At 67.4% G+C, this 12,864-nt stretch overlaps 2 protein-coding genes across 2 annotated transcripts in view; both read right to left on the bottom strand.

Moving 5' to 3' along the window:
* The window catches only part of OSBPL5 (oxysterol binding protein like 5), a 65,480-nt gene extending 62,835 nt beyond the window's left edge, over window positions 1-2,645 (bottom strand). The window contains exon 1 of the mRNA XM_080688297.1: window positions 2,351-2,645. Coding sequence (XP_080544423.1) covers window positions 2,351-2,365 — 15 coding nt within the window. The 5' untranslated portion in view covers window positions 2,366-2,645. The remainder of the gene's footprint in view (window positions 1-2,350) is intronic.
* A 5,990-nt stretch (window positions 2,646-8,635) lies between these two features.
* Window positions 8,636-9,496, bottom strand: MRGPRG (MAS related GPR family member G; the record flags this gene model as incomplete). Its single annotated transcript, XM_080640836.1, has 1 exon — window positions 8,636-9,496. One exon carries the CDS (start codon window positions 9,494-9,496, stop codon window positions 8,636-8,638), a length of 861 nt encoding a protein of 286 aa, XP_080496962.1.
* Between the last annotated feature and the right edge of the window lie 3,368 nt (window positions 9,497-12,864).

Here is a 12,864-nt window from a genome sequence, read left to right as displayed (position 1 = left end):
GTTCGATCTCTCCCGGTACCTCCCCCGGCAGCCAAGGCGGGGGGCCAGCCAAGGCCAGGAACCGGCCCAAGGCTGGGGCATGGAAGGACTGGAGCCGGGTCCCCAGGGGGCAGCGGGGCGGGGGGGAGGGGGACCCAGCCTCTGGGCCAGCAGACAGGACTCCTGCCGGCACCAGGGTGCTGAGAGGCTGACTCCTGGGCCGTGAGGGCCCGGCTCCTATGGAAGGTCTGGGTGCCTGCCCTGCTGGCCTCTGGGGGGTGTCCCCCCTGCTGGGTGCGGGGCTCAGACCCAGGGCTGCTGCTGCAGAGCCTGGGGGCCCCCTGTTGGGACAGCCGCTGGGGACGGAGCCCAGACAGACGCCCTGGCTGCGCACTGTGGGGACACGCGCCCCAGGCCCAGCCACTTCTCTCTACCTCGCCCGCCCGTGGGCACCGAATCGTGTGCCAACCAGCCTTCCAGCGACACCTGCTCACCCGAGACTCACATCTGTGGGCTCTCGAAGGAGAGTGAGGCCGGGCCGGCGCCACTCAGGGGCTGAGCATCAACCCAGGAACCAGGAGGTCAGGGTTCGGTTCCCGTCAGGGCACCTGCCCGGTTGTGGGCTCCATCCCCAGGGGGGGGCGTGCAGGAGGCAACGGATCAATGATGTTTCTCTCACCGATGTTTCTCTCTCTCCCCCCCCCCTTCCGCTCTCTCCAAAAATCAATAAAAGCATCTTTTTAAAAGGTGAGTAGACGAGGCCACATCAGCGTTAAGGGTTCCATTGGACACCTGGTGACCGCAGCCACCGCTCCCACAGCATCGCGTCCCGACACGCCGGGCGCCCCGCACGCGGAGCTCATTTAATTCTCACAGAAACGACAGACGGGCGGGATGGTGATATCACGCCCCCATTTCACAGACGGGAAAAGTGAGGCAGGGAAACCACACAGGCCCTCGCCCAGGGACCCGCACCGGGAGGACCGGGATGTGCGCCCAGGAGTGATGTAACCCTCACCCCTGAGCGGGCCCCGGTCTGACCCACAGGCCCACGGAGGGTTCTGGGCCAGCGATGCTGCCCCGCGCCGGCCTCCCTCCCCCGTGGCCCGCGCTGGCCTCCCTCCCCCGTGGCCCGCCAGCTCCCTCCCCCGTGGCCCGCCAGCTCCCTCCCCCGTGGCCCGCGCCGGCCTCCCTCCCCCGTAGCCCGCACCGGCCTCCCTCCCCCGTGGCCCACGCCGGCTCCCTCCCCCGTGGCCCGCGCCGGCCTCCCTCCCCCGTGGCCCGCGCCGGCCTCCCTCCCCCGTGCCCCGCGCCGGCCTCCCTCCCCCGTGGCCCGCGCCGGCCTCCCTCCCCCGTGGCCCGAGCCGGCCTCCCTCCCCCGTGGCCCGCGCCGGCCTCCCTCCCCCGTGGCCCGCGCCGGCCTCCCTCCCCCGTGGCCCGCGCTGGCTTGTTGCACCAACACCAGAGAAGACAGTGTCTGCCCGTGGGGCCGGGTCCCTGGGGGGCAAAGAGGCGGAGCTTCCCCGGCACCTGCGTGGACCCACAGCTCCCCACTGACCTGAAGGCTTGCGGGGGGAGGGCTCGGGCTACCACTCGCCCCTGAAGTGCCCTGTGGGGAGCCCCTAGAGCAGGGGTGGGCAAACTACGGCCCGCGGGCCGGATCCGGCTGTTCTATCCGGTTCTCTTGCTCTCCCCTCCGCTCCTTTACTTTGAATTTATATTAGTTCACACAAACACTCCATCCATGCTTTTGTTCCGGCCCTCCGGTCCAGTTTAAGAACCCATGGTGGCCCTCGAGTCAAAAAGTTTGCCCACGGCTGCCCTGGAGCCTCAGTCCAAAGGGCTGGCGCTGCTCCCTAGTGAGGCCAGCTCCCGACCCCAGGCCAAAGGTCAGCTCCCCCTCCGGGCAGGCGTCTGGGGCTGGCACTGTTGGCCCCGGCACTGGGGGTGCCCGTCTGCACCCAGAGCACCCGATGCCTCTCAGCTTTGTCCCCGTGGTGCCATTATAAACACCCTTTCGAGTCTGTTTTTGAGAAAGTGTTGTGGGCAAAGAAGGCAGACACACGGGCGCTGGCGAGGGGAGAAGGGGCTTCAGACCCTGGAAGGGACAAGCAGCCGGCCGCTGAAGTCCTACCTCCTGCTCACCTGCCCCCCCCCCGCCCCCCAGGGGGATCCCGTCCCCTCCAGGTGGCGCTGGCCTGCGGCGAGCTGGGGGCGCAATGCAGCGGGCTTTGCAGGGGGCATTGCGGGCGGCCCTCTGCCCAGAGCGACAGCCGGAGGGACTTGGATGAGCCCCAGCCCCCTCCCCCCTCCCCCCCCCCCCGCACCAGCCCCTCCTCCAGGCCCACAGCCCCTCCCCGGCGGCGCTCACCGTGCAGCAGGGCATGAGGGGCGGGCGGCTCCCCCTCCAGGCGGGTCCTCACCGCGTGGAGTCTCTGCTCGGCTCTGCCGCCCGGGCCCTTCTCCGCGAGCCCCTGCGGCTCCGTCCCCAGCTGGCGGGGTGCGAGGGGAGGGTCCCGGGTCGCTGTGTAGGAGTGAAGGCAGGGGGCCGGCTCCCAGGGGTGCGGAGGAGACACGCGCCCCAGCTGGACGCACAACTGACCCCCGCCCCCCGCGCTTCCCGGGAGCCCGCAGTGTCCGCCCAGCGCCGCCAGCAGCACCAGCGCGGCGCCTCCTCCGCCTCCCGCCTCCTCTGGGCGCCTCCGACTCCGCCTTCGCGGGCGCAGATCGGGTCCCTCCGGGGCTGCGGGCTGGGCGGGGTGTTACCTGACTTACCTCCGCCCGTTGGCAGGCTTGCTTAGGGGTCACAGTAAGGAACACCCCCTGGAAGACCCTCCTGCCAGGGCACCCCCCCCTCCCCGCCTCTCCCTCCAGGCGGAGTTGGGGCAGAGCCCGATCAGAGGGTGGGGCAGGCCCGGACCACACAGCTCACCCTGGGGCAGGGCTCGGTGAACTGCAGTGTCCCTCCCCCCTCCCTGGTCCAGCCCCTGCAGCACCCCCCCCCCAGCCCAGTGCGGCGCCCCCTGCTCCGCCCACCTCCCGCCTGCCGCCCTGCCCTGCCCTGTGGGGGTGGGGGGGCTCCCCCAGCAGCTCTTTCCTGGGAAGCCTGGAGGCCACAGGCCCCAACACAGCGCTCCTGGTGGGGCAGGCGACAGACGCTCCTCCTCCGGAGTGTCAGCTGCCCACCCTGGTCCTCGTGGTGGGTGTCTGCCTCCCGGGTGCAGGCTCTCCCTGACACACCCCGCTTCCCCGCTGGCCCCCCGGCTGCAGCACTCAGGGCTGGGGGTGCTCCGAGGGGCGGCCTGGGTGCCCCGCACGCTCTCCTGAGCAGGACCCTCGGACCGCTCCCTCACCCACATTCTCACATCCAGGTGGAGGCAGAACGCCTAGAAGTCGATGGCCTAGGCTGTGTCAACATCTCCCAGAGCTGCTGGGGTGACCCCACCCCACCCCTGGGCAGGCCCCTCAGCCTCTCTGTACCTCGGTTTACCCTACCTCATGAAGACGGGCTCATCTTCCCCCTCCATCCCTCTCCCCCTCCGAGTCAGCCTTACTGAGTACCAGGCAGCCCTGGGCCCGATACAGGCAGGAAATACTAAGTTAGCAACAGCCCATGACCTGTGCTCACCTGAGCTTGCCAACAGGTGAGTGTACCTGCCAAGGAGATACACTCCATGGTGATGGTGATGGTGATGGTGATGGTGATGGTGATGGTGGTGATGGTGATAATGATGGTGGTGGTGGTGGTGATGGTGTCAATGATGATATAATAGATCAACAGAGATGGGTGCTATGCCAGGCACCCGGCGTGAGGGTCAGGCCAGGACTTAGAGACCTCTGAGGTCAAATCCGTGGACGTGGAGTGAAGGAGGCTCCGTGTGTGCCTGGGACGGGGCGGAGCTGAGGCTCACGGAGGCGCATGTAGGGCGGGCCGGGACCTGAGACGTGCAGCGGGAGGAGGGGTGGGGCGGCTCCTCCTCCCTCCTTTTCCCATCTTTGGCAAGGAGTTGGGGATGCCTTGAGGAGGGGGAGGAATGATGAAGATGACGATGATGGTGGTGATAATAGTGATGGTGATGATGGTGATGATGCTGATGATGGTGATGATGGTGATAATGATGGTGGTGGTGATGGTGATGATGATGGTGGTGATAATGGTGATGGTGATGGTGGTGATGATGGTGATAATGATGGCGGTGGTGATGGTGATGATGATGGTGGTGATAATGGTGATGGTGATGGTGGTGGTGATGGTGATGGTGATGGTGATGATGATGGTGGTGATAATGGTGATGGTGATGGTGGTGATGATGGTGATAATGATGGTGGTGGTGATGGTGATGGTGATGATGATGGTGGTGATAATGGTGATGGTGATGGTGGTGATGATGGTGATAATGATGGTGGTGGTGATGGTGATGATGATAGTGGTGATGATGATGGTGATGGTGATGGTGGTGATCATGGTGATGGTGATGATGGTGATGATGCTGATGATAGTGATAATGATGGTGGTGATAATGGTGATGGTGGTATGATGATGGTGGTGATGGTGATGGTGATGATAATGATGGTGGTGATGATGGTGATGATGATGATGGTGGTGATGATGGTGATGATGATGATGGTGATGATGGTGGTAATGGTGATGGTGGTGATGTGGTGGTGATAATAATGGTGGTGATGGTGATAATGATGGTGGTGATAATGATGGTGGTGGTGATGGGGTTAGTGATGATATAATAGATCAACAGAGATGGGTGCTATGCCCGGCACCTGGCATGAGGTGGCATCACTGACCCGGGCTCTCCTAGAGGCCAAGTGGGTGCCCCACTCCCGCTCAGAGTGGCAGCCAGAGCCACGTTAATCCTAGAAAACCTGCTCCCCCTCCTGGCTGCTGCCCTGGGAGCCCACTTCCCCGCTGTCCCTTCCCGCTCTGACCGATAACCAGTTACCCCTCGCCCCAGAGCGCGCTCTGACCGATAACCAGTTACCCCTCGCCCCAGAGCGCGCTCTGACCGATAACCAGTTACCCCTCGCAGATAACCAGTTACCCCTCGCCCCAGAGCGCGCTCTGACCGATAACCAGTTACCCCTCGCAGATAACCAGTTACCCCTCGCCGATAACCAGTTACCCCTCGCCCCAGAGCGCGCTCTGACCGATAACCAGTTACCCCTCGCCCCAGAGCGCGTGCCGGGGGTGGAGTGTCCCACCGCGAGGTCCAGCAAGGCTGCCTGGGCGGGGCTGGCCCTCCCCCTGCAGCAGACGCCCAGCGGCCTCCTAATGAGCCACTAATGAGGAGGAGGCCTTGCCAGGCGGCCCTGCTGGCTGCCCCAGCTCCGTCTGTCTGCCCCGGGCTCCCGGCCTCCCTGGCCAGACAGGGCCTGGCTCCCCACAGAAGCCGCCAAATGTCCTTAATCGGCTCCGCAGCCGCCCCCGCTCCTCCTGCGGGAAGCTCTGCCCGGCCATTAGCCCCGCGCTGGCCACCTGCCGCCCCCGCTGGACCGGCTGCTCTGGAGCTGCGGGAAGTGGGCTGAGGGGGGAGCGGCTCCCCGGAGCCCCCAGGCCGGTGCCCAGCATCTCAGACGTGCAGAGGGGGGCGGTCAGGCCGGTGAGGGCTCACTCCCGCCGGGGAATTCAGTGCCGCATGAAACGTGGTCACAGGACACAGCCTCCGCCTCCCTGTGGCCTGGCGACCCTGGGGGGCCCGTCTGACAGCCAGGCGGCCTGAGTCTGAATTTTATTTATTTATTTATTTATATTATATTTTATTGATTTTTTACAGAGAGGAAGGGAGAGGGAGAGAGAGTTAGAAACATCGATGAGAGAGAAACACTGATCAGCTGCCTCCTGCACACCTCCCACTGGGGATGTGCCCGCAACCAAGGTCCATGCCCTTGACCGGAATCGAACCTGGGACCCTTCAGTCCGCAGGCTGACGCTCTATCCACTGAGCCACACCGGTTGGGGCCAGAGTCTGGATTTTAAAGCGCAGTTTCCGATCACTCAGTGCTGGCAACCAGAGGAAAAGGGCCCGTCCCGGTGAGCGCCAGCAGGCGCCCCTCTGCAGCCTGTGGTGCCCGGGGCTGGCCTCCCGCCCAGGTCCTGACGGGGGCCTGCCCTGTGCGTGCCACGTGGGCTCGGGGCTGAGCAGGGCCCTGCCCGCTGGAGAGGCCGGGAGGTCTCAGGCCTGAGGGTGTTTGGAGGCGCAGGGCCTCTTCTTAAAGCCCCCGCCCTGGCGTCCGCAGGTGGTCACATGTAGGCACGGGGGTGGGGTGAGGTCAGGGGGAGGGAGGGGTGCTCCGGCCGCAGGGGCGAGGCCAGGACACCAGGCCCAGCGCCTCCCTGGGCTCAGAGCACTTTTCCTCCAGGTCCCATATCCGTTTGCTCGAGCCCTCGGCTCCTGCCCGGGCTGCCCGCACCCTGAGCGGTGCCCAGAGCTGGGTGCGACAGCCGGGGGCCCTCTCCTGGAACGGGGAGTGCCCACCCAAGGCGCCCTGGACCGAGAAGCCAGCCCCACAGTCAGTTGGTCCACAGCTCCGTCCTGTGGACGCCCCACGAGCCACAGCCAGTCCCCTCCACTGTGCCATCCCCAACAGCCCGGACTGCGTCCGAGTGTCAAGCTCCGGCCCACGTGGTGGCCCGAGGAGGCGGCCCCTTTGGGTGATGAGGTCTCGAGGTCCGGATGCTGGGATCCTTGGGGACAGGCGCTCCCGCCCAGGGCCCAGCGGGGCGTGGGCGCGCACGATGTCTGTTGGCGTGAGGGATTGCAAGGGTCTGGATGGCTGCCCTCTGCCCTCTGGGCTCTGCCCTCTGCAGGGAGCCACCTGGGCCTTCCCATCCCACATCCCCTTAAACTCCAGGTCAGGATTCAGGACTGGGCAGGCCAGGAAGGTTCCAGATCCCAGGACCAGCTGGTCAGACGCCATTCAATTTCAGCCGCACCATTGTACACCGAGGAGCTGACAACATTCCCTCTTTGCCAGGAAGCTCCCGGTGTCACAGGACAGACAGACACAAGGACCGATGCCCGTGGCTGGGCAGGAGGTCCGAGAGCGAGGCCGCAGAAGCAGCTGGGTGGGTGCTGAGCCTGGCAGGCTGGGCCCACGGCGCTCCGTCCCGGACGGGAGAGGCGTCCTGTCCCCGTGGCCTTGCAGGTCAGGACTGGCCCTCAGTGCCCCCGGGACCCCAGAGGACAGGCCGCTCTGCCCCATGCTGCACTTTTGGGGGTGCAGGACACGCAGCTCCGTCGGTCGGGCTTAGGCTGGCGTCCCCACACCCCAAACTCGCCATCTGTCTGGGCAGCTGTTGATCACCTGCCCCAGACACTGCCCGCCCATCCCCACGCGCACACCCAGTAGAGGACCCGCAGGGCGCCCTGCAGACATTTCCTGGGGCAGGAGGATGGGCTGACCCTTGGCACCCCTCCTCTGAAACTGCCCCCCGCCCCCACCGCACCCCATTCTGGCGTTCCAGGAAGGAGACCACACCCTCCTTGGGGTCTGGCAGGAAGCATTAGAGGGACAGAGGCCCCTCTGGCTCCACCCCCACAGCCAAGCCCCCCCCCCCCCCCCCCCCGAACCACCCAGGCTAAAGGCGCGTCTGGGAGACAAACGGGGGGCGGGGGGGGGGGGGCCGGCTGGAACCACGCGGGTCCCAGTGGGGAGGACGCCTGCGAAGGTGGCGTCTCGGGGTGAAGCGTGTCCCTTCCAGTCCCTAACGCCCCTCCAGATCCCGACAAGAACCAGGCTCGACTCCTCGCGGGAGAAAGCGGACTTTATAGGGCCGCCCTGGCCGCCGCCGCTGGCTGGCCGCGGGGCGCGGGGGGAGTCTTCATCTGGGTCGAACAGGCAGGTCTTGGGGTCCCCGTTAAAAATAAACGTGGCTGGAAGGTCTGCACCCAAACGGTCCGCCCTGGCGGCTTCTGTCTTCATTGGGTCCACGGGGCTTGCTTGTCAGGGCAGTGACCGCCACTTCCCATCGGAAACCACAGAAGATGGGTCGTACTGTGGACGCTGGAGAGCACGGCTTCCCTTCCACCTGTCTGTCTGTCTGTCTGTCTGTCTGTCTCTCCTTAAGGAGAGCCCAGGGACGCAGGCGGGGCGGGGCCTGTGGGGCGGGGCCTGTGGGGCGGGAGAGGTGAGCAGAGGATTCCGGGAGGAGAGGGAAGGGAGGGGAGGGAGGGGAGGGTGGGGTGGTGCTGGGTCGGAGCACCCTCCAGGCAAGCACGGTGACCAGAACGCTGGGTCCCTGGCGGTGGGGCTGGAAGGGAGGGCGCCCCTTGTCCTTCTGCAGGGACCCCACTTTGGCGTGCAGTTGGTGGGGAAGCAGCCCCACCTGGTGGCCAATGAGGAGACTGCCGGGAAGGCCCTGCAGGTGGCCACCTGGGTGTTGTGGGACCTGGGGTTCTGGGACCTGCTGTGAGGCAGGGCGGGGTCGAAGGACAGCCCCCCAAGAGGCTCCCTCACGCTCCCCACATCTTCTGCGGGGATCAGGACCCGGCTGTCACTCTGTCCACCGCCCTTGGGTCCCAGAGCAAGTGAGATGGGTTGGGGTGGGGTCCCACTGGGTCCTGGGAGGGCTTGGTGAGGAGTGAGGGGCGAGGGATGAGGGGTGAGGCGTCAGGGGTGAGGACCGTGCGGGGCGTGGGGACCCCTACACGGTGCCCATGGGCAGGGCCAGCCCCCCGGGCCCCCGCGGGGCGCCGTCCCCCAGGGCCCTCTGCAGCACGGCCCGCAGCGGCTGGCGCTTCCCCGGCTGCCGGCCGGCCACGAAGTAGAGGAGCGGCCGGGCGCTGGCGTGGACGCAGGCCAGGAGGCGGGCCAGCGGCGGGAAGGGGGGCAGCAGGGCGCCGAGCAGGGGCCGCAGGCTCCAGAGGAGGACGTAGGGCAGCCCGCAGAGGGCCAGCAGCATCGCGGAGCCCAGCACGGCGCCGTAGAAGCGGGGCCGCGGGCGCGGCGAGCAGCAGGCCACCCAGAGGAAGAGGACGAGGCCGGCGCCGCAGGCCCCGCAGACCAGCGCCAGCAGCCAGGCGATGCTGGCCGCGTGGAGCCGCACGCAGGCCCCCAGGCGGGCGCCCCCCCGCAGCAGGCCGCAGGCGTGGGCCGGCAGCAGCACGGCGGGCGGCGTCAGCGCCCAGAGCAGCCCGCACACCGCGCCCGACGTGTGGCGCGGCCGGCAGCCCGCGTGGCAGGCGGGGAAGACCTCGGCCACGCACAGCTCCAGGCTGAAGGCCGCCAGCAGCCACAGCCCCGCGGCGAAGGCCAGGAAGCTGACCACGAAGGCCAGGCTGTGCTGCGCGCCCAGGGCGGCCTGCGCCACCGCCGAGCCCGCCTGGCAGCCCAGGAAGAGGAAGTCGGCGGCCGCCAGGTGCAGCGCGTAGACGGCCAGCGGGCCCCTCCGGATGTGCAGGCCCAGGTGCCAGAGCACCAGCCCGTTGCCCAGCAGCCCGCCGAGGCCCAGGGCCAGGGTCAGGTAGAGGACCACGCTGGAGAAGGTGCGCCACAGCCCGAACATGGCGCCGGAGCCGACACCTGGAGGAAGCACGGAGCGGCTGGCAGGGCGCCCCCTGGTGGGGAGGCGGGGGCAGGTCCCCAGGTGCTGGGTATCCCCCCCCACCCCCACCCGTGCAGCCGTCCGATGGACTCCCGCTCGGGGCCCCCCTCCCGGTGAATTCCAAGGCGGCCAGTGCCTCAGAGGTGAAGCCCCGGCCGGTGTGGCTCAGTGGATAGAGCCGGGCAGGCAGCCCCGGCCGGCGTGGCTCAGTGGACAGAGCGCCAGCCTGCACACCGAAGGGTCCTGGGTTCCAGTCCGGTCAAAGGCACATGCCCGGGTTGCAGGCTCCTCCCTGGCCCGGGCCCTGGTCGGCTCGTGCAGGAGGCAACCCATCCATGTGTCTCTCTCTCTCATCGATGTTTCTCTCTGTCTCTCCCTCTCTCCTCCACTCTCTAAATGATCAATGGAGAAATATCCTCGGGTGAGGATTAACAACAACAAAAAACACTGGCCAGGTTGGGGGGCCCTTTCCCATCCCCCCCCCGCCCCCTCCCCCGCCAGCCCCCCAGCTAGCCGGGCACAGCATGCACCAGGTTTGCAGGCCCTACACAGTGGGGGGGGGCCTGCACAGTGGGGGGGCCCTACACAGTGAGGGGGGCCCTGCACAGTGAGGGGGGCCCTGCACAGTGGGGGGCCCTGCACAGTGAGGGCCTGCAGAGGCTGATGGGGGGGCAGGTCTCTGCAGGTGCGGGGCACCCATGGGGACCACACGTGTGGGGACCTTCTCCAGGACCCTGAGCTTAGAGCTGGGGACAGGTCACAGGGCTAGGCTTCTGGGGAGAAGCTGACATGGTGTTTGCTGCCAGCTGGTCCCAGCAGAGAGGACGCCCTTCCAGGGGGAGCTGGGTGCAGGGCGTCGGCTGGGCCCCCAGGACCACCCCCCCCATCTTTGTTCTCAGCCCGGAGGTCAGCTGAGGGACCATCAGGACCTCAGCAGTGAGGTGAGGGGGGTGGGGTGGGGAGGGCAATGGGGGAAGAGGCAGAGACAGACAAGGATGTAGAGACGCAGAGACAGAGACACAGGGAGAGCCAGTGAGAGAGAGAGAGATGGATGGGGAGGGAGAGGCACAGAGAGGGAGGCACAGAGGAAGCCCCCCGGGCACCCCTGGGCACCTTTGCTGGCCGTGCCCCCCCGAGTACCCTTGTCCCCCCCCACTTAACCTGGGTCCCACCTCCCGTGAGGCCCTGGGACCTCCAGTCGGCTCTGAGCCCCTGCCTCGAGCACACCCCAGGTCTCCTCACCGCCCCGTCCCCGTGGCTGGCCTGGTCCCCAGCGGGGGTCTCCCTGCCCCCTTGGGCCTTGCCCCGAGATCAGCACACAGTGGTCCTCTCTTGGGGGTGCAGTGAGCCAGCTTGGCCTCTGCTGTCGTGGGGTGACTGCACTGACCCTGCCCCCCCCCCCGGACCTCAGTTTCCCCAGTGTGTATCGAGGGACTGACCAGCCTCCTGGGGAAGGTGTGTGGGGGGGGCTCTGCTCCTGGACAGAGGAGAGGGAGGTGAGGGGGTGAGGGAGGTGAGGGAGATGAGGGGAGGTGAGGGAGGTGAGGGAGATGAGGGGAGGGGAGGGGGGTGAGGGAGGTGAGGGAGGTGAGGGAGATGAGGGGAGGTGAGTGGGGTGAGGGAGGTGAGGGAGATGAGGGGAGGGGAGGGGGGTGAGGGAGGTGAGGGAGGTGAGGGAGGTGAGGGAGATGAGGGGAGGTGAGGGGAGGTGGGTGGGGTGAGGGAGGTGAGGGAGATGAGGGGAGGGGAGGGGGTGAGGGAGGTGAGGGAGGTGAGGGGAGGTGAGTGGGGTGAGGGAGATGAGGGGAGGGGAGGGGGGTGAGGGAGATGAGGGGAGGGGAGGGGGGGTGAGGGAGGTGAGGGGAGGTGAGGGGGGTGAGGGAGGGGAGGGGGGTGAGTGGGGTGAGGGAGGTGAGGGAGATGAGGGGAGGTGAGGGGGGTGAGGGAGGTGAGGGGAGGGGAGGGGGGGTGAGGGAGGTGAGGGGAGGTGAGGGGGGTGAGGGAGGGGAGGGGGGTGAGTGGGGTGAGGGAGGTGAGGGAAATGAGGGGAGGGGAGGGGGGTGAGGGAGGTGAGGGAGGTGAGGGGGGTGAGGGAGGGGAGGGAGATGAGGGGAGGGGAGGGGGGTGAGGGAGGTGAGGGAGATGAGGGGAGGGGAGGGAGATGAGGGGAGGGGAGGGGGGTGAGGGAGGTGAGGGAGGTGAGGGAGATGAGGGGAGGGGAGGGGGGTGAGGGAGGTGAGGGAGGTGAGGGAGATGAGGGGAGGGGAGGGGGGTGAGGGAGGGGAGGGAGATGAGGGGAGATGAGGGGAGGGGGGGTGAGGGAGGTGAGGGGGGGTGAGGGAGGTGAGGGGGGGTGAGGGAGGTGAGGGAGATGAGGGGAGGGGAGGGAGATGAGGGGAGGTGAGGGGGGTGAGGGAGGTGAGGGAGATGAGGGGAGGGGAGGGCGTGAGGGAGGTGAGGGGGGTGAGGGAGGTGAGTGGGGTGAGGGAGGTGAGTGGGGTGAGGGAGATGAGGGGAGGTGAGGGGGGTGAGGGAGGTGAGGGAGGTGAGGGAGGTGAGGGAGATGAGGGGAGGTGAGGGGGGTGAGGGAGGTGAGTGGGGTGAGGGAGGTGAGGGGGGTGAGGGAGGTGAGGGAGGTGAGGGGGGAATGGGGTGGTCCCCAGAGTTCTAAGGTGGGCGCACCTGCCCCCACACCCTAGGAGGACCCGGAGCCCTGGCTTTAAAAACTGCCCTCAGCCCTGCCGGCCGGGCTCCGTGGTTGAGTGTGGACCCAGGAGCCAGGAGGTCACAGTCTGATCCCCAGTCAGGGCACCTGCCGGGTTGCGGGCTCGGTCCCCAGTGTGGGGCGTGCAGGAGGCAGCCATCAATGACTCTCATCCTTGATGTTTCTCTCCCCCTCTCCCTTCCTCTCTGACATCCATAAGAAAATACATTTTTTTAAAAAACGGCCTCCCTCCCCGTCCTGCCATGTCCCTCCCCAGGGAAGCCGGGCCGCCCTCAGGGTCTCCGCCCAGCGGGGTGAGCGGGCTGCTCCTCACCTGGGGGGGCAGGTGCGGGCGCGGGGGCTCCGAGCTTCTCACCTGCTGCCTGGCGCCTCTCGGAGCAGCTGAGGCCGCTGCGCTCCGGCTTTAACCCTCCCTCGCCCCCTGGGGCCCCGCTGGCTGGGCCGTGGGCCTGGGGCCAGTTCCCTGGAAGTGGGCGGAGGGCGGTCCCCGTCCACGGGGTGAGCTCAGAGGAGCTGTCCGTGGGCCGTCCTTCCCTTCCTCCTCAGCCCGCTGGACCGCGGGCTCCAGCACACGAGGGCCCCTCCCCCGGCCACGGGCTGGGCC

Source organism: Plecotus auritus (genome assembly GCF_963455305.1).
Source record: "Plecotus auritus genome assembly, chromosome: 9".
Lineage (NCBI taxonomy): Eukaryota > Metazoa > Chordata > Mammalia > Chiroptera > Vespertilionidae > Plecotus > Plecotus auritus.
The sequence above is the reverse complement of the archived record's forward strand: the minus strand, read 5'-3'. Positions and strand labels throughout refer to the sequence as shown.